Source organism: Fukomys damarensis, unplaced genomic scaffold, assembly GCF_012274545.1.
Source record: "Fukomys damarensis isolate Sample0158 unplaced genomic scaffold, DMR_v1.0_HiC HiC_scaffold_1, whole genome shotgun sequence".
NCBI classification, from domain to species: Eukaryota; Metazoa; Chordata; class Mammalia; order Rodentia; family Bathyergidae; genus Fukomys; species Fukomys damarensis.
The window spans coordinates 711767-728310 of NW_022900913.1; the positions used below are offsets into that span (position 1 = coordinate 711767).

The following is a 16544-nucleotide window of genomic DNA, read 5'->3' on the forward strand; positions in this document are numbered from 1 at the left end:
ACTCCGGCACATCCCGGCTCTGCCTCTCCACTTCCACTCCCTCTCTGGGAAGCTTTCCAACAGAAAGTGGTGCTTGGGCAGCCACAACTCCACAAGACAACCAACACTTCCTTCCGGAGCAGCCTGGCTTTGGACACGAGATTCGACCAGGAGGGGCTGGGCTCACGGGCTAATCCAGGGGTGGGAACCCATATGCACGTGCCACAGCAGGCTGTTCGCACCACTGAAATCTCTGAAAGGTTCGCCATCACTGGCCTAAGGGAAGGATGACCACGAATACCTGGAATTCCTCCCTTGTCCCTCCAGGTCAGAAAACATTACAGCCAGAGAAATTTATTTTAAAATAGAAACATACATACATAAAGCTTTAAAACAATTTTTAAACAAAAAGGAAAAAGCCATTGGATCCCAGAGTCCATTGGAGTGACTTTCCATATGCACTGAAATTCACATAAGGAGCACTTAAAACAACTCGAAATAGAACCCCCACATGCTCCCACCTCCGAGAGCGCCAGTGTCTGGGAGTGCGTGTGGGGTGGGGACACTGGAGGCCAGGCTAGCCACTGGGGCTCCTGCCGAGAGACGCATGGGGTGACCGCCCGCGCCACTGCACCAGACACAGGCTCCCAGGGCAAGGGGGCACCTGCACTCTTGCAGCCTCTCAAAGGCAGAGGTGCTGTGGAGGTACACAGATGTCCAGAGGGATTTGGCAACGCGCAAGGGGTGGCGTCAGGAACTCCCAAAGCTTCCAAAAATACTCGTGACGAGTGGGCCGGGCCTGTAGCGGCCAGCAGTGCTCACTCTGTGTGGGGCTTCCGCGTGGGCTGCTCCTCGTAGGACTCCCCGAACTCGTTCACTCTGCTCTTATCCACAGGATAAAGCCTGTAACACACACGCAATGCTCGCAGAGCCCAGGCACCACAGGGAGGGCGAGAGTGGGCCGCTCCGGGTGGCTGCAGAGAATCAGGGAAGCTCAGCAGGACCCTCTGCGTCAGGGTACGCCCGCCCTCAGGCGCCGCAGCCCCGCGTCTGAGCGTCAGGAAGGGCGCCCGCCGGCCTTTCGGGGTGTGTCCTCCCCACTCGTCCAGCTCCAGGCACCTGTAGGCGGTTGCTCCCTTCACCCAAGACCGCTGCACGCAGGGCCTGACTCACTTCCAGAGCCCTGGGACTACAGGAGAGGCAGGCGGGCCGAGGCTCCTGGGTCAGTCCGGAACGGGGCCCCAGTCAGGGCACTGTGTGGACCAAACACCAGGCGTGGCCTCCCCTCACACGGACATGCTGGCCGTGAGCAGGGCCCTGCTGGAGGCCGTGGGGACAGCTATGGCCCGGAAGCCTGCCAAGAAGCGGCGCTGCCTCGCTCGGTGGGCACACGGTGGTCTCCAGGGTGGCAGGAAGGAGTGGGGAGGAGGAGGGACACAGGTGAAGTTTGGATGCCCAATGACCACCAGAGGGAAGCGACACCCACCTCTGAGACACGGGCCTGTGGTCAGGGCGGGGTGAGGGCAGCAGCGTCATCACGGCTCGGCAGGGTCCCACACCCGGGCAAGCCTGGCCCAGGCACGGCATAGAGCAGGGCTGCATGGGCACCACGGCCGCCCAGACACCAGCCTGGGAGGAGCTGGCAGTGGCGGGACAGAGTAGACAAGGCCCTCTGCAGACCATGACCCTGCCTGCGGGACACGCAGCTCTTGAGGGCCTGGCCTGCACTGCCTGACATTGTGCCGTGACCACTGGTGGGGCAGGGTGTACCCGGGCAGGGATCGCAACACTGACCCACGGAGCCGGGCAGGACTCGGCGCTTCCACACCAGGGTGACACAGCCTGTCACGGGCACTGGAAGCCACTGGAGGCAGCCACTGCCTGTGCAGGACAGCCCAGCAGGGCTCTGCCACTCACCATCGCTGGTACAGGTAGACCAGGAAGACCACATCGTCCCGGAAGCAGGCCAGCCGGTGGGACGTGGGCATGGTGATGATGAAGGCGAACACGTCATCAATGAAGGTGTTGAAGGCCTGCAAAGCCAGCACGAGGCTATGAGATATGCACTGGGCTGCAGGCCTGCTGCTTCTCCAACCCAGGCAGTGCACTGCGTCACAGGAGACACGCGTGTGGTCCTGTCGCGGAGACGCTGACAAGAACAACAAGCCGGGCCTGGGAGGCTGGGGCAGGAGGATCTTAAGTTTGAGCCCAGTCTGAGCACTGAGTGACTCAGTAAAACCCTGTCTCAAAGTAAAAAATAAAAGGGCTGGGGATGTAGCTCAGGGGGAAGGCCCTGGCATCAATCCCTAGTGCCGAGGGGGGAAATGAAACAAAAACGGGAAGCAAGGGGACAAACACCACAGCCAGTGACAGGGGTGGGCTCTCCCCAGCTGGGGCTGCAGCAGAACCGCTTGGAACAGCTACCCTCACTGTGAAAAACGGAAACCATGCTAAGTTCTTGCTCTGTGGAGGCCAGGGCCCTCACAGTTGCACAGGGGCGCAGGGCACTATTGAGGGCCCATGCCCAAGGTCCCAAACCCCAAGTCACTGCGCCAGGGTGGCTGTGCTTTGACAGCATCGCCAAGGAGGACCCTGGCCTTTTACTCAAGCGAATCTCCCTCCAACACGGCAGTGACAGTTACTCTGTGGCCCTCCGTATTTTCTTAAAAGACTTCTTTATATTTTTCAAAAAAAAGAGAACAGGACTGGGCAAGTTCAGAGGCAAACACAGGTAATTCCCGCCACTCAAGAGGCTGAGGCAGGAGGACTCAAAGCTCGAGGCCAGCAAAGGCAACTGAGCAAGACCCCATCTCAAAAAGGGTGGGGGCTGAGAGAGTCCTGGATTCCAACCCCAGAACCAAAACAAAAAGGGAACCAGTAGAATTCAGCTGCGCACTGACCTTGTAGGTGAAAGCCTTCCAGGGCAGGTGTGCCACTGACTTCATCTGTGACAGGGAGAGGGGCTCAGGTCAGTCTGGCAGCCGGAGACAAGGTGCCCTACCCACGCCAGGACTCACGTGGCCTTACCTTGTAGTTCACAAAGAGCTGGGGCAGCATGAAGAGGAAGCCGAAAGCATAGACTCCTGTGGGCACAGATGGCACCGTGGAAGGGCCAGCACAGCAGCCACACCAGACACCTGCTTGTCCTGCTCCACGCAGCCCAGGGAGTGCCTTACAGCACACAATGCAGACTACCCTCGAGGGCCAAGCCATAGCACAGGGCTTTTGGGGGTCTGTGAAGACCTAACCTTCAGAGGCTGGGGCCCAGTCCAGGACTCACTCAGGGTATAGACCTTTGAGGGAGCCCCTTCCCCCCAGAAGGCAGACCGGCCCTTACACTCACGCACACTTCCCTAAGGGGACACGAAGTCACCCTGAGGAGGGCCCTGTGGATGCCTGGTGCCAGGACCGCACACAGGACACTAGTGGGTCTCCCATGGGTCACACAAGGTGGCACGCCTCACTGTCCCTAGGGGTCTGAGTGGCTCTGGGCAACCAGGTGTCGGGATGGTGTCAGAACGCTCACGTCCCGATTCCAGGAGGAGCAGATTGGGTGCCGGCGGCTCCCCGGGCACCAGAGAGCTGAGCAGGGAAGAAGCACCGCATGTGGGGTGGGTCAGGTTCAAAAGGGCAGGGAAGGGAGCACATTCCACACAGGGAACCCAGGACTCACCATTCACGAAGCTGTTGATGAGCCATGAATACCAACTGAAAGGGGAGGGAAGAGTCACGACCCTCGGGAAAGCTCAAGCCATAGGCGGACAGCTGTCACATCACACAGGTAAACGCCACCTCCCATGAGACGCCTCCAAGACACCAAAGCTCTCCAGGACCCTGGGACAAGGCAGGTCTAGGCCCTGTCCCTTCACCCTGTATAACCTTCCTGAGAGCCTGGGCAGGCCAGGATCTGCCCCAAAGCCCAGTCACATAAATGTGGGCTCCTTCAAGATGGCAGAAGGGCACAGCTGCTGCCTGCACACTGCTGTTAACCTTGTACCCCTGCTCCCCGCATCTTACCCAGGGCAGCACCACCTGGCCCTCCTATCCCGACCCAGCCCCTCTGTGAGATCACTGGTGAAGCCCCAAGACACGCAGCCACAGGTCTGTAGCGGCCTTTAGTCTTCCATACTCTGCCGCCTCTGTCTCCCAAAAAGCCAGAGCAGGGCGAGCTGCCTCTCCAGATGACGGGGTGACAGTGCCTCTGCTCTGGAGCCAGCTTAGCCTGAGACTGCTCCTCACGCGCTCTGTCACCTCCACCTCAGAGGTCAGGGAGGACCATGCCCAGCTGCTCACTGGAGCCTGGCTGGCTGAGCCGGAACCCCAACACTGGGTGCCCACACTCAGTTCACCCACAGCTGTGTGCCGGAGCACAGTGAGGACGGGGAGATGCACAGGGCCACCCACCTCTTGTACTTGATGTTGAGGAGCGAGTAGACGGCACCCCCAACACACAGAGGGTACAGAAGGTAGGACAGGTACTTCATGGCCTGTGGGAGAGAGCAAGCCCAGTTAGGCCTCGGCATGAGAACATGACGAACGAGACACAGCGGATGTCAGGAACCCGGCAAAAGGTTCTGTGACAGACACGAGAGCAACAGTGAGGGACAGGCGTCTCTGCAGCAGCCGAGACCACAGACGTGGGCCCCAAAAGTGAGGCTGCCCTGACCCATCACCCAGCCCTGCCAGGAGGCCACAGCCGCCACCCACAGGGATGCAATGTGTGGGAGTCACATCTCCAACCTCTCTCTGAGCTTCTTGGACCTCAGCCTAACCCTAACCTTCTTTCCCATCTAGTAAAAAATGAAATCTAGACAAGTGTCACACCGAAAGCAACATGACTCCTGCGAGAAACCCCATTAACTTGGATACCCACAGCTCCTGCAGACCCTGCCTCCTCTTCAGGGCCACACCTACCACCCGCAACCACAACCCAAAGAGCGGGGATCAGTAACAGCCAGGCAACCTTCCCAGGTATGGGGAACCCAGCCCAGCTGCGCCCCAAGGCTGCGGGCCCTGCTTCCCCATGAGAAACACGTTCTGCATGCTTACCCTAGGGGTCTCTGCCCGAGCCAGCCTGCCGGAGACAATGTCTCAGGCTTACCTGTGTGTCATACTCCTCAGTCTTCCTCTCAGACTCACTGCAAGTGCCGAACTGTCATGAGATCAAACATAACCACGTCAGCTACTGGGAAGGACTCAGCACAGCCAGGCAGCAGCGACGCCTCCCAGGCCCATGGCCAGCACCACAGCAGGTCTCACTGCAGGCTGGGGATCAGCGGGGCATGTGCATGGGGCTGCTCCATAGGGCCCACTGCTGTGTGCCCACACCGTACTTCCAGGCCGCTGGTCTCCCAGGAGCAACACTCATACAGAAGCACTCCTAACCAGCTGGGCATGGTGGCGCATGCCTGTAATCCCTACACTTGGGGAGCTGAGGCAGCAGGGTCGCCAGCCTGAACTACACAGACCGTCTCAAAAAAACAGCAGCCCTCCTGATGGTCTGTGAGCAGCAAAGGCGCAGGAGCCCCAGGGCCAGTGCTACGACACAGTGGCCATCATCCCAGCCTGGGATAGGAGTTGCATGCTGCTGAGGGCAGGATCTCATGAATACACGCCCGTGGACGGAGCGTGAGGCGTTAGTGTCTGACCCAGCCCTGCTCTGCGCAGGAGGCTTCTCGCCGGCTGGTCTAGGCCAGGAGCCTGAGCCTTCGGTCATGCTCCGGACCACAGGCGTCTTTAGGTGAGGAGGGTGGCCTGTGCCCGCTGGCAGGAGGCTCGGCTGCCTCACAGCACTATGCATGTGCTGCTGGGTCAAACAGCTCCTACACCAGGGTCAGCACTGCCTGGGTCAGAAGCAGGAGACACCAGACGCCTGGCGAGTATGAGGAGCCTGGCAGAAGACAGAGGGAGGCAGGACTGGGACTCACCAGCAGCACGGGCCTCAGGCCTTGCCAGACCACAGTCATCTTCAAGGCCTTCTTCACCTTCCAGAGCTGGAGGGAAATCGAGGCGCTGCACCCTCAACATTCTGAGTTGCCAGCACCAGCCACCCAGCCTGCCCAGTCCAGCACCCTCCTGCGTGGCTGCCCTGTTCCTCCAAGGCACACAGTGCAGTAGACAGGGAACGTGCGCACACAGCTTGTGAGGCTGTGCCATCGGGGTACTCCCCACATCATGGAAGCGGCCCAACCTCCCAGAGGGCCTGGGCAGCACCCAGGACTGCACAGCTCAGACTCAGAGCCGCTGCCCAAGGCAGAGGACAAGACACAGCCCCCAGAATCTGCCCAGGAGGCGCAGGACCCACCTCGATGGCAGCCCCGATGCCGGCCGGGACCAGCACCAGCAGGCTTGTCTGCTCGTCCAGCAGGAACAGGAAGATGACCACGGTGCTGAAGCAGCGCCAGAGCACTGGGGACACGGGACGTGATGAGGACAGGGTCACCCACCCCTGCAGCACCCAGCTGCTCCCGACCCCCAGCCCACAGCACTGCATGGAGACCAGAGAGGCGGGCTTAGCGCCGGTGCAGCCCCAGCACCCCCAAGGAGAAAAGAGCAACAGTGGGTAATTACGCAATTCTGGACAACATTTTAGATCAGGAAAAGCTAAAGCTGGAGAGACAGAAGCAGCCCACTCAGACACCTGCTCAAGTGTTGCCTGCCACACAGGAACCTGTGCAAGAAGAGTGGGGCTGGTGACCAGTGGACACCGGCTCTCCTGGGCCCTCTCTCACCCTCTCCTCCACTGCTTGGCTTGCGGTCTTTGATAAGCTGTATTTTCCCTCGAGTTGTATTCTACAATCTACTCCAGTACACTCTGCCTTCTGTGAGGGCCTGGTGTGCAGATGCCTAGTCAGCCCCAAAGAGACCTGTTGACCCCAGGGCCACCAGGGTTTGTCTCTGAGCAAAAGAGCTGCCTTTTATGTCTGATGCCGGCAGCCAAACTCAAAATTTTTTGTGTTTTTGAGACAAGGCCTATTAGCCCGGGCTGGCCTCAAACTCTCAGCAAGTCCCCTGCCTCAGCCCTGCGAGTGGTGGATTATAAGAGTGCGCCCTATGCTGCCTGCTGCTTCTTTTTTTTTAACCATCAAAAAGAATTTCATTTTCTTTTCTTTTCTTTTTTTTGGTACCAGGGATCGAACCCAGGACCTAGCACTTGCAAGGCAGGCACAGTGCCATCAAGCTAAATCTCCAGCCCAAATTTCATTTTCTTGAAGACAGCTGTTTCACACCAAATAATGAGATCCAACAGACTTTGAGCTCCTAATACTATAATGAGCCATTTCAATTTTCCATTTTCTTATGAGCCAATTTTTTTTTTTGGTACCAGGGATCGAACCCAGGTCCTTGCGTTTGGGGGTCAGGCTCCAGAACCACTGAGCTAATTCCCCAGCCCTAGCCATTTATATAATTACATTAAAATGCTAATACTATACTTAACATTTCATTAGTATCTTTAGTAATTATCAATTTCATAAGACACATAAGAAAATAAAAATTTTGTAACAAAACAATGAGAATAACAGTAGTTAATACGCTGTATATGACTGTCTTCAGAGTAGACAAGAGTACAAGACAGACAAAAAAGGCTCTTGTACAAAAGAGAAACAAACAATAGCACAAAACTTTCTTTTTGATGAACTAACAGACACTAGTAGCACAAATAACACAAATTAGCACACATGTTAAATATTGCCCAAACAGTGGAATGCCAGGTAATCTGAAGAGCTGGGCTTCTTCCCATCTGTCTTCCACTGTGTGCTTCACAGCGTGTATGTACACACACACACACACCTCTGAGTTTCTTATATAACAGAAACCACGTGATACTGACTCGTGCGTCTGACTTGTTTAACAACATAATGTTTTCAAGTTGCGCCTACTTTTGTTTATCTTCATGGCACAGCAGGGCTGTACTGTGCCTAACTACCGCATTTTCCATAACCGTTCCTCTGCTGACGGACACTTACGTGGTTTCCAGGATCTAGTCCTGGCTTCTAACTCACTAGGACAGGACTGGGAAGCCCTGCTGGGTCCTTCTCACACCGCGCTCCCGACTCCACTGGCCCAGGCACTGCCCCCTGTGCATCGAGCAGGAGTGGCCGGGCGGCGTGATGGGCCCCGGTTCCTCTCTCCAGGTGCACGAGCGCTGAAGGTCCCAGCGGGGCCCAGGCCAGTGGCCCCGGCCCAGACCGTCTTTCACCCCGGGTTTCCCAGGTTCCCTGTGACCACTGAGACAGCACAGGGGTGGCACAGGTGCCTTCCCAGGGAGAGGAACACAGCCAGGCCACAGGTCCCTGGGAGCCCTCACAGGACGTCAGTGTGGGCCAGATGCTCGGGGCCTACCTGCTTTGGTGGACATTCCGATCATGCTCTTCTTCTTCTTCCAGAAACTGATGTCATTTTTAAATGCCAGAAAATCAAACAGGAGCTGCAAACACAAGGATGGTAGTCTGCATCTTGAGTAGCTCAGGCACTAGTACTCACCAAGTGAGCCTGCAGACAGGCCCAACCCCAGGCCTGGCAGAACACATCGCACCCTGCAGGATCCACCCTGTGCCCGCTCCACACGCCAGGGCCCCAGGAGGTGGAGGGGCCTTGGTGGGTACTGTCCATATCTGCCTGACTCCACCCACCTTTCTTCTACTCCAAACCCTCAGCGCTCACCCTGCACCCGGTGTAACCCACACACCAGCTCATCTTTCAGGGCCCCATGCTTGAGCACACAGCAATACTTATTCCCAACACGGTTAGGGCAGCTTGGGCTTGGTCACCCCACCCGGACAGCCATGCGACTGGCTTCCCAGCACCTGGGGCCTCTGCACAACTGGCTGCACACACAGAATGTCTTCCCAGGTGGAGATCAGCTGGCCTGATATTCAGCAAAGCCACTCTGCAAGGCCATTTGTAACTCTGACTGCCTGAAGTATTTTGTAATTTGAGAATGGCCTCTGAGACCAGCGAAGAGCCCCCTTTTCTGAGCCAGGAGAGACTTTAGGATGACAGCGGCAGGATCTGCATGGGCTTGCTGCTGGACATGGGACGTTGGTGCCCACCCCCAGTGCCTGCACCTACAAGTGCCCACTTACGTGGAAAGCGGCAACAAAGAAGGTCAACGCCAAGAAGTACAAGTTGGTATCCACAAAAATGCCCTTCACCTCGTCAGTGTCCTTCTCTGAAAACCCTGCAAAGGGAAAAGGCACGGACCAGATGCAAAGAAATTGCTGAAGAAAACACCAATGTTGACAGCAGTGAGGATGCACGTGCCCCAAACTAGGGGATGGGGGGTTGAAGTATCATGTTCCAAGTAAGGCAGGTTTCCAGAAAATCCACAAGGTTACTTTCACAGAGGCCATCAGAGATGAGATGCTGAGACCTGGCCAGGGTCGTGGACAGCCCACGCTGAGAGGTGGAGGATGAGGGTTAGTGGCCCCCTAACAGAGGAAGCCAGGGCCGGCACCCACCAAACTGCTGCAGGGAGTACACAGCATCCTGCATGTGGATCCAGAAGCGCAGCCGCCCCAGCGAGATCTTGTCATAGCACACCGTGAGCGGCAGCTCCGTGGCAGAATGGTTGATGACCTGTTGGGACAGCAGCACGGGTGACGACCTGGCCCTGGGAACTGCACACACACACAGGGCCTGGAGCAGCTGTGGCCACAAGCGCTCTTCCTACAGACATGAGGCCCTAGGGGACCCCATGCCACACAGCCCAGTGTGTGGACACTGCTGCTTCCTGCATCCATGCTGGCCACAGTAGGCCTGGCAGGAGCTGACCCCGGCCAGGCCCTTCTGCTCAGAATGAGCCTTTCCCACAGGCTGCTGTCCTAGGCAGGGCAGGTGTTTTGCTGCACCTCCTGCCTGCGGCCTCCACCTGCCTGAGTTCCCCAGGTTCCTGTGACAAGATCCTCTGTCCCTGTGAGCTCAACCCATCGTTCCACATGTGCCCCATGTTTCTCCAGGCCACACAGTCCCAGCACTCCAAGGGATGGGCAGGCCACTAGCATCTGTCCACGGCTGGGCTGACGGGCAGGGTGGGGCAGCCAATGGGCATCTCAGCAGAGTCTGACAGAGCCCGAGATCTTGAGGGGACAGGCCAAGCGAGAGCTGGGGGAAGCTGTGGGGATGGCTCTAGGATGGTGAAAGCTTTAGGAAGAGGCAGTCTTGCACCCATGTCCTGTAGCTTGTAGGGCTGCAGCTGCCCCAGGGTGCGGCCAAGCACGCAAGTGTGCCACATCCCACACACACAGTACAGTATCATCTGATGCAGCTGCCCGGCACATGCCAACCTTCATACCAAGCATCCTGGTGTCTGGGGCATGGTAGACCTTAGAAACTGGTGCCCTAAAACATGCCAGACTGCCAGGCACCAGGCCTACCACCGGGGCTCAGTGCCTGGTGTAGGCACTGCAGATGGGTGGCAGCCCTCTGGGGACCCTTGGGCCACCTGTTCCAGGGGTACCACTTCCCAAGATGGTGCCCCCGCCTGCCAGCTGCAGTGCCCAATAGACATGTCCTCTGCAATGTCATTGTTTTGGGAAGTCAGGGATGTGGTCAAAGCCAGCTGGGACAGGCCTACTCCCAAGTTGGAGCAGGCTGTCCCAGACACTGTGGCTCACGGCTGCTCCAGTGCCAGGCTCCCTCAGGACACAGGGATCCTGCATCTGCTGCCTGGAGCCTCCACATCGGACAGCACCACGGGCAGCACAGGCCCGTTTCCCACAGGCCTTGTGCACATGGCCGGCCATAGGTGGTCCTGGGCTGCATCACACTGTCTCCGCCCCAGGGCCGTACAGTGCACTGCCTGCATGTCCTGGCACAGCCTGTGTGCCCTTGGTATTGCAAACGCACCACAGCACACTCCAAAAGGAGCACAGGGAAACTGAGCTGGGGACAGGTAGGGCTGGGAGTGGCATGCTCACACTGCCTGGCCTATAGGTCACACAAGTGCAGCAGGCACCCAGAAAAGCAGTGCACCCTGCTCAGAGCCCTGGTGTCCAAGCAGATGTTGCAGAGGGTGCTCCCGCATGTGCCCTCCTCATTGGGGACCTCAGCCAGAGCTCAGCCTCCCACTGACCAACCACAGCTGTGAGACAAGGATGGGGCACAGCCTCTGGTGAAGTGCACAGTGGGGTCTAGGCAGGCGAGTGCTATTAAACATTAGCTGTCATCCCTCTTGTTTCCAGGCAAAGGTCATCAGTCCTTCTCCCTTGGGAGTGGCACCCTGGCCACTCTAACTGCCTCTCTCCACCCTCCAGTCTCACCCGAGCCCAGGATCCCCAGCTCCCTTTGGGCTGGGCCCTGCTATGGAGCCAGGCGGGAGGTCAGTTGCTCAGGACACTTCTGAATGGATCCCAGTCCCGACCACCAGAGGAGCTGTTCAGACAGGCCTCTTACTGACGCCCTCTCGGAAAAGGACAGGGCCCAGGACATCAGCCACCCATCTTGCTCTGGGAGGCTGAACGTCCCACCCCATGTAGACACTGTGCTGAGGATGATCCCTGCCAGGACTGCTGGACCCAGGATAGGACAGCTCACCATCAGGTCCTTCACGCGGTTGCTCAGCTGGTCGATGAACAGGATGGGGAGGTAGTGCACAGTCTTCCCCAGCTGGATCCTGGGACCGAAGCAGTGTCCCCGTCAGTGTGCAGACCCACACCCTCGGGGGACTAAATACATCTAGAAATGAGGTCTGGGGAGACACACCACCTCCCATCACGTCTGAGCACACCTTGGGCACTGTTACTCCAGGACACAGCCTCTCCACACGGACATGCAGTGATATATGAAGCTGGGAAGCCCCATGCTAGAGGCACCAGAGCCACGGCCACACAGGGCCTGGGAACCATCTGTGCTGACACAGAGTGACCCAAGCACGGAGTCGGAATAACACTCACATGCTGACCCCTGGGAGAACATGAGCTGCCTGGCTCCAGGCTGGGGACATTGAGGGCTTTTCACCAGGTGGCCCTTCTGTCCCTTTTACACTTTGAATGGAGTGGACAAATTACATGTTCAAAATGAGATGTAGTCTTAAAAAAAAAAAACCCTGTGACAGCATAAGGGCTACTTATGATGACTGAGACCGAGGCCTCATTGTGGCCACCTCCAGAAGCCACATGGCTCGTGCATGGGTCTCGACACGGAACTCCTCGAAAGCAGGAAAGGGGCAATGCACGTCCACCCCCATGTCAGCAGTGACGATTAACACATGGTGCAGCATGACACTACGTGGTGATCTGAAGATGAGTTTTTAAGTACATTTAGGTAAATCAAGTAAATGCCTCCCTGTGCTTCAAGGATCAGGGAGCCCAAAGTCCCAAGTGAAGAGTGACCACACCCAGTCACAGCTCCTGTCCTTGGCCATCTCTGCTGAGGGCAGATGGCAAGAGGCACTGCTGGAGCTTTCACGTTCTCCCAATCTCCAGAGGAACCTTAATAACAGGGACTCAGGGAGGTGGGAAGCAGGGAAGGGGCTGGGGGCTGCAGGTGAGGCCCAAGATGCAGGAGTTACTGGCCCAGGCCTCAGAGGTTCCTCCCACTGCTGCGTCTCCCTTGCCGGGGCCTACGTGATACTCACATCTTCATGTACCGGTGCACATCAGCAGGCAGCGAGGACCCATCGAAGACAAAGTCATCTACCATCACATTCAGTGTCAGCCTGGGCCTCCAGTGAGAGACAGGCTCATCCAGGGCACTCGATGGCTTCTTCTCAGCTTCTATCTGCGGCTATAGGAAACAGATCCACACTGGACAGATGCCCTCAAGGACAGGCCTAGTGAGCCCCCCCCAGGGGGGGCCTGGGGTCCCAGGCTGAGGGTTCCCCCAAGGCTCAGCACACCCTTCTTGCTCCACTGTCACTGTTCAGAGTCACACGGACTCTGCTCTGGGGTCCTCAGACTAAGCAGGCCACCCCTGGAAGTCTGGGGGGCAGAGCCCAGGGACCCCAACTGCAGAATGAGGAGCCGGGTCTGTGAGACCTCTGTGGAGGTACTGCCCAGCCAGCTGCCAGAGCAGTCTGCAAGGAGGTGGGCGAGGACTGGCATCAATTCCAAATAAACTCAGCTCAGAAACCAAGCAGCAGGAAAACCTCACTCATCACAGATGCAGCAGACATGGTCTCAAAGCAGTGCCATGTTACCCTGTCTAAGAAGCACTCACCTGCGGCAGTTTACGTTCCCAGGGTCTTCCAAGAGGCCCGTGTCTCCTCACACACCCATCACTACAACTCACCCCCAGCGACCTCAACACAGGGCCCGCTCTTCACCTGAGACACCTGTGTCCTGATGCTCGGAACCATTTCAGGCTGCTTCCTGGGAGCCACTCCAATTTGTGAATCAGTTCACTCCCACTCAACCCAACGCAGATGAGGATTTCCCTTGTTTTGGCCATGGCCCGAGAATGATCACTTTCATGATTTCCAGTTATTTTTTGCACGTACAGCTAACTGGTAAACACAATGAAACTCACACCTATAGCTTTCGACAGTCTTGAATTGTAAGCTTAGAATAAACGTTCAGCTGTCCAGTCCCATGTATACCACAGCATGAGTGCAAGCCAGAGTAGCAACTACAAAAAGAGGGGCACAGGCCCCTCCTAGGGATGCAGAGGGCCTGTGGCCTGAGAGGACACATGGCTAAAAATGCAAGCCATCATTTAAACAAAATCCCCAACTTGATGTGGAATGTTCAAATTGCTTTACTCTCCAACAAAAATCTCCAAAGCCCTAGCACAAGCTGCCCCGTGGGTCACAGGCGTGCACACTGAGTGGGCGGCCCCAACTCAGAGCCCACTGTGGGCACTCTGTGAGGTTCCTACCTGCACAGCAGTCTCCCCTGTGAGCAGATTGACTTCCTCCGGCTTGGGGATCATGTAGGTGGTCAGAGGACTGACCAGGTGCACTTGCTTCCCATCATGCCAGGGCAGCATCCCAGCGTGATGCAGGAAGATGTAGGCATACAGCGTCCCATTGTTTCGTGTTTTCTTTGGTACAGACACATTAACTGTCCTAAAACAGAGGAAATGGCCTTCTCAAATATGCGTATTACATTCTCTGTTAATACAAACATACACATTGCTCAGACATCTTTAGACACAATGCTGTTGTACCTCAACTAGTTTGAGCTCAGAACTACTAAGTGAAATCCACCTGCCTGTGACTTTAAACGCAGACATGCCCTGAGCATTCTCAGACATGTGGGCAGCTCTAAATGAAGCCAACGACCAGAACCGCTGCCTCCACCTCCCAAGGACCAGACGGGTCACTGATGTGCTAGAGAGGATAGGCAAGCGACCAGCTGGTTTCTACAGAACCAGAAATAATACAATTCAAAACTCACGAGGCCAGGTTCAGACCCCAGGCTCTCAAAGTAAGAGCAACTGTGTGCTGCAAATGCTTCCTTGGCATGATAAGTCATGCTCAGAAATACTCAATGCAGTTGTCTGCTTTCTGTTGTATTTTTTAAAGAAAAGACGGCAGATCACAAGCCACAAGGGACAGACTTTCAAGCCTCAAATTGGCCATGACTCTCAAACCCACTGGAGACAGCTGAAGCACCATGCTCATCCCAAGAACACCTCCTGCTCCTCCTATGACCACAGCAGAGCTTCCTCCTCCCTCTTCCACAACTCCCACAGCTGGAGTTCTGAGCAAGTACAGCTATAAAGAAAAACAGTCAGGAATACAAGATGCCTCACCCAACACATGGGTGGCTCCCCTCACCCCTGGGTGCTGGGCTTTTCTGAAGCCCAAGCGCTTTGCTGGTGTTTCCAGTGAGTGCGTGCATGCTCTGGGGCAGGCTCAGGTTCAGAAACCAAGACCCTTACTATCTACCCTCCCATAATGGCACAGGCCCGGCACAGAGGCAGTGGTCACAACCAGGAAACAGAGCTAGCTCAACGTGGGCAGGTACAGGCACTGACAGGAACTAAACAGACACAGGCCAGCACTCCTCTCCTCAGCTACACGAAACTTCAGGATGGGGCCTAACTTGCTAAGGTCACGGCTAAGCGGCCAGGTAGAACCAGCCTGGCTGACGAGGTCCTGCTCACTCAGTGCATGGTGGCAGCTATCCAGGGAGGACGGGCCACCTAGAAGACATCTGACACCTCTAGGTGGTGCAGACGGTAGAAGGCAGGATCTTAACTAGCAGGTTATTTTTAACTTTTTTGTTGTTGTTGTTTTGTTTTTTTGAGACAGGATCTTGCTATGTAGCCCAGGCTGGCCTCAGAGTCAGAGCGATCCTCCTGCCTCAGCCTCCTAGGCGCCCCCACCACAACTTCTTGATGAACTTTTAAAAGTCAGAATTGTGTGTATTTTGTTTGTTTGTTTGTTTGTTTTGAGACAGGGTCTCACTATGTAGTTGAGACTGACCTGGAACTCACTATGTATTCCAGGCTGGTCTCGAACTCACAGCGATCCTACTGCCTCAGCCTCCCAAGTGCTGAGATTACAGGCCTGCGCCACCACGCCCGGCTCACAAGTCAGAATTGTGTATGAAATGCTAAACGGTACATTAATTTAAAAGTTAACATATGTGGACACTGCCTCATCTTTTCTAATTTTCTACACAAGACTCTTCTCTGCTTTCATTTCTTTTCCCTTACTCCTGACTCAAGAGCACTGCTTCTACCAGGTGGAATGTGACACCTGCTTCTCTGGAGGTTCCCCAGCTGCATGCACCACACGGCCCTCAGGCAAGAGCGAACTACTTCCTAAGTGACAAACCTGCCCTGCTGCTGTCCATCTGATCATGAATGCTAGCAAGAACACGTGGACTAACTCCCACCTTTCAAATTTGGACTCCACGTCAAAGTCCTCTACGTTCAAGACCAGGTCCACGTTGTTCTCGGCACCAAGGCTGGACCGCGTGGTGGTGTACACGCTCAGCTGGAAAGGGTGGCAAGAAAATTAGCCTGGGAGGCACCCGACAGAAAGCACATCCCACAGCTGGGAGGGCAGATGATCTGACAGACCCTGGAGGCAGGGCTCTGGGCTGGGCAAGGGTCTTATGTGTCACATGCCGAAGTGTGAGGGCAGCAAAGGTCACAGGCTATGGGTAAGCTGTGGGGCCCACAGCACAGGGGACCGGGAGGAGCAGTGTCAGCATACTAAGCATGGACACCAGTGACAAGGGACAGCACTTGGAGCCCATAGCACAGATAGGAGAAACTCAACCCACTCTCACTGGGCCACCAGGGCATCAGTTGTGGCACTGCTGATTGATAGGAGCTCAGCGCCCTGACCCCTGCTCCCACTGGGCCACCAGGATATCGGCTGTGGCAGGTGGACCTTGTCTCTCACTGGGGCCGCGGGGCCACCGGCCACCGGGCTGCGGTACTGGTGACAGAGAGAACTCAAGCTGAGGAGTTCTGCCCGCCCGGCCTGGCCCGCGGCGCTCACCTGCAGCTTGGGCCTCCGCGCCAGGTACGGCTGGATGCAGTTGGCGTCGCCGGTGCACGGGCGAGTGTAGACGATGCCGTACATGACCCAGCAGGTGTGCACCACGTATACCACGAACACGCCCACCACCAAACTGGTGAAGGAGCTGCGGCCGCTCCACATGGCG

At 56.5% G+C, this 16544-nt stretch overlaps 1 protein-coding gene across 1 annotated transcript; it reads right to left on the reverse strand.

The window, feature by feature from the left end:
• Positions 1 to 581: 581 nt before the first annotated feature.
• On the reverse strand, positions 582 to 16540 carry Clptm1l (CLPTM1 like). Its single transcript, XM_010643664.2, has 17 exons — positions 16379 to 16540; positions 15765 to 15865; positions 13795 to 13984; positions 12557 to 12705; positions 11515 to 11593; positions 9441 to 9558; positions 9066 to 9160; positions 8323 to 8407; positions 6284 to 6387; positions 5907 to 5972; positions 5081 to 5131; positions 4384 to 4466; positions 3653 to 3687; positions 3007 to 3062; positions 2880 to 2924; positions 1897 to 2012; positions 582 to 882 (listed from the first exon to the last, which is right to left on the reverse strand). Exons 1-17 carry the CDS (start codon positions 16538 to 16540, stop codon positions 798 to 800), a joined length of 1620 nt encoding a protein of 539 aa, XP_010641966.1. The 3' UTR covers positions 582 to 797.
• Between the last annotated feature and the right edge of the window lie 4 nt (positions 16541 to 16544).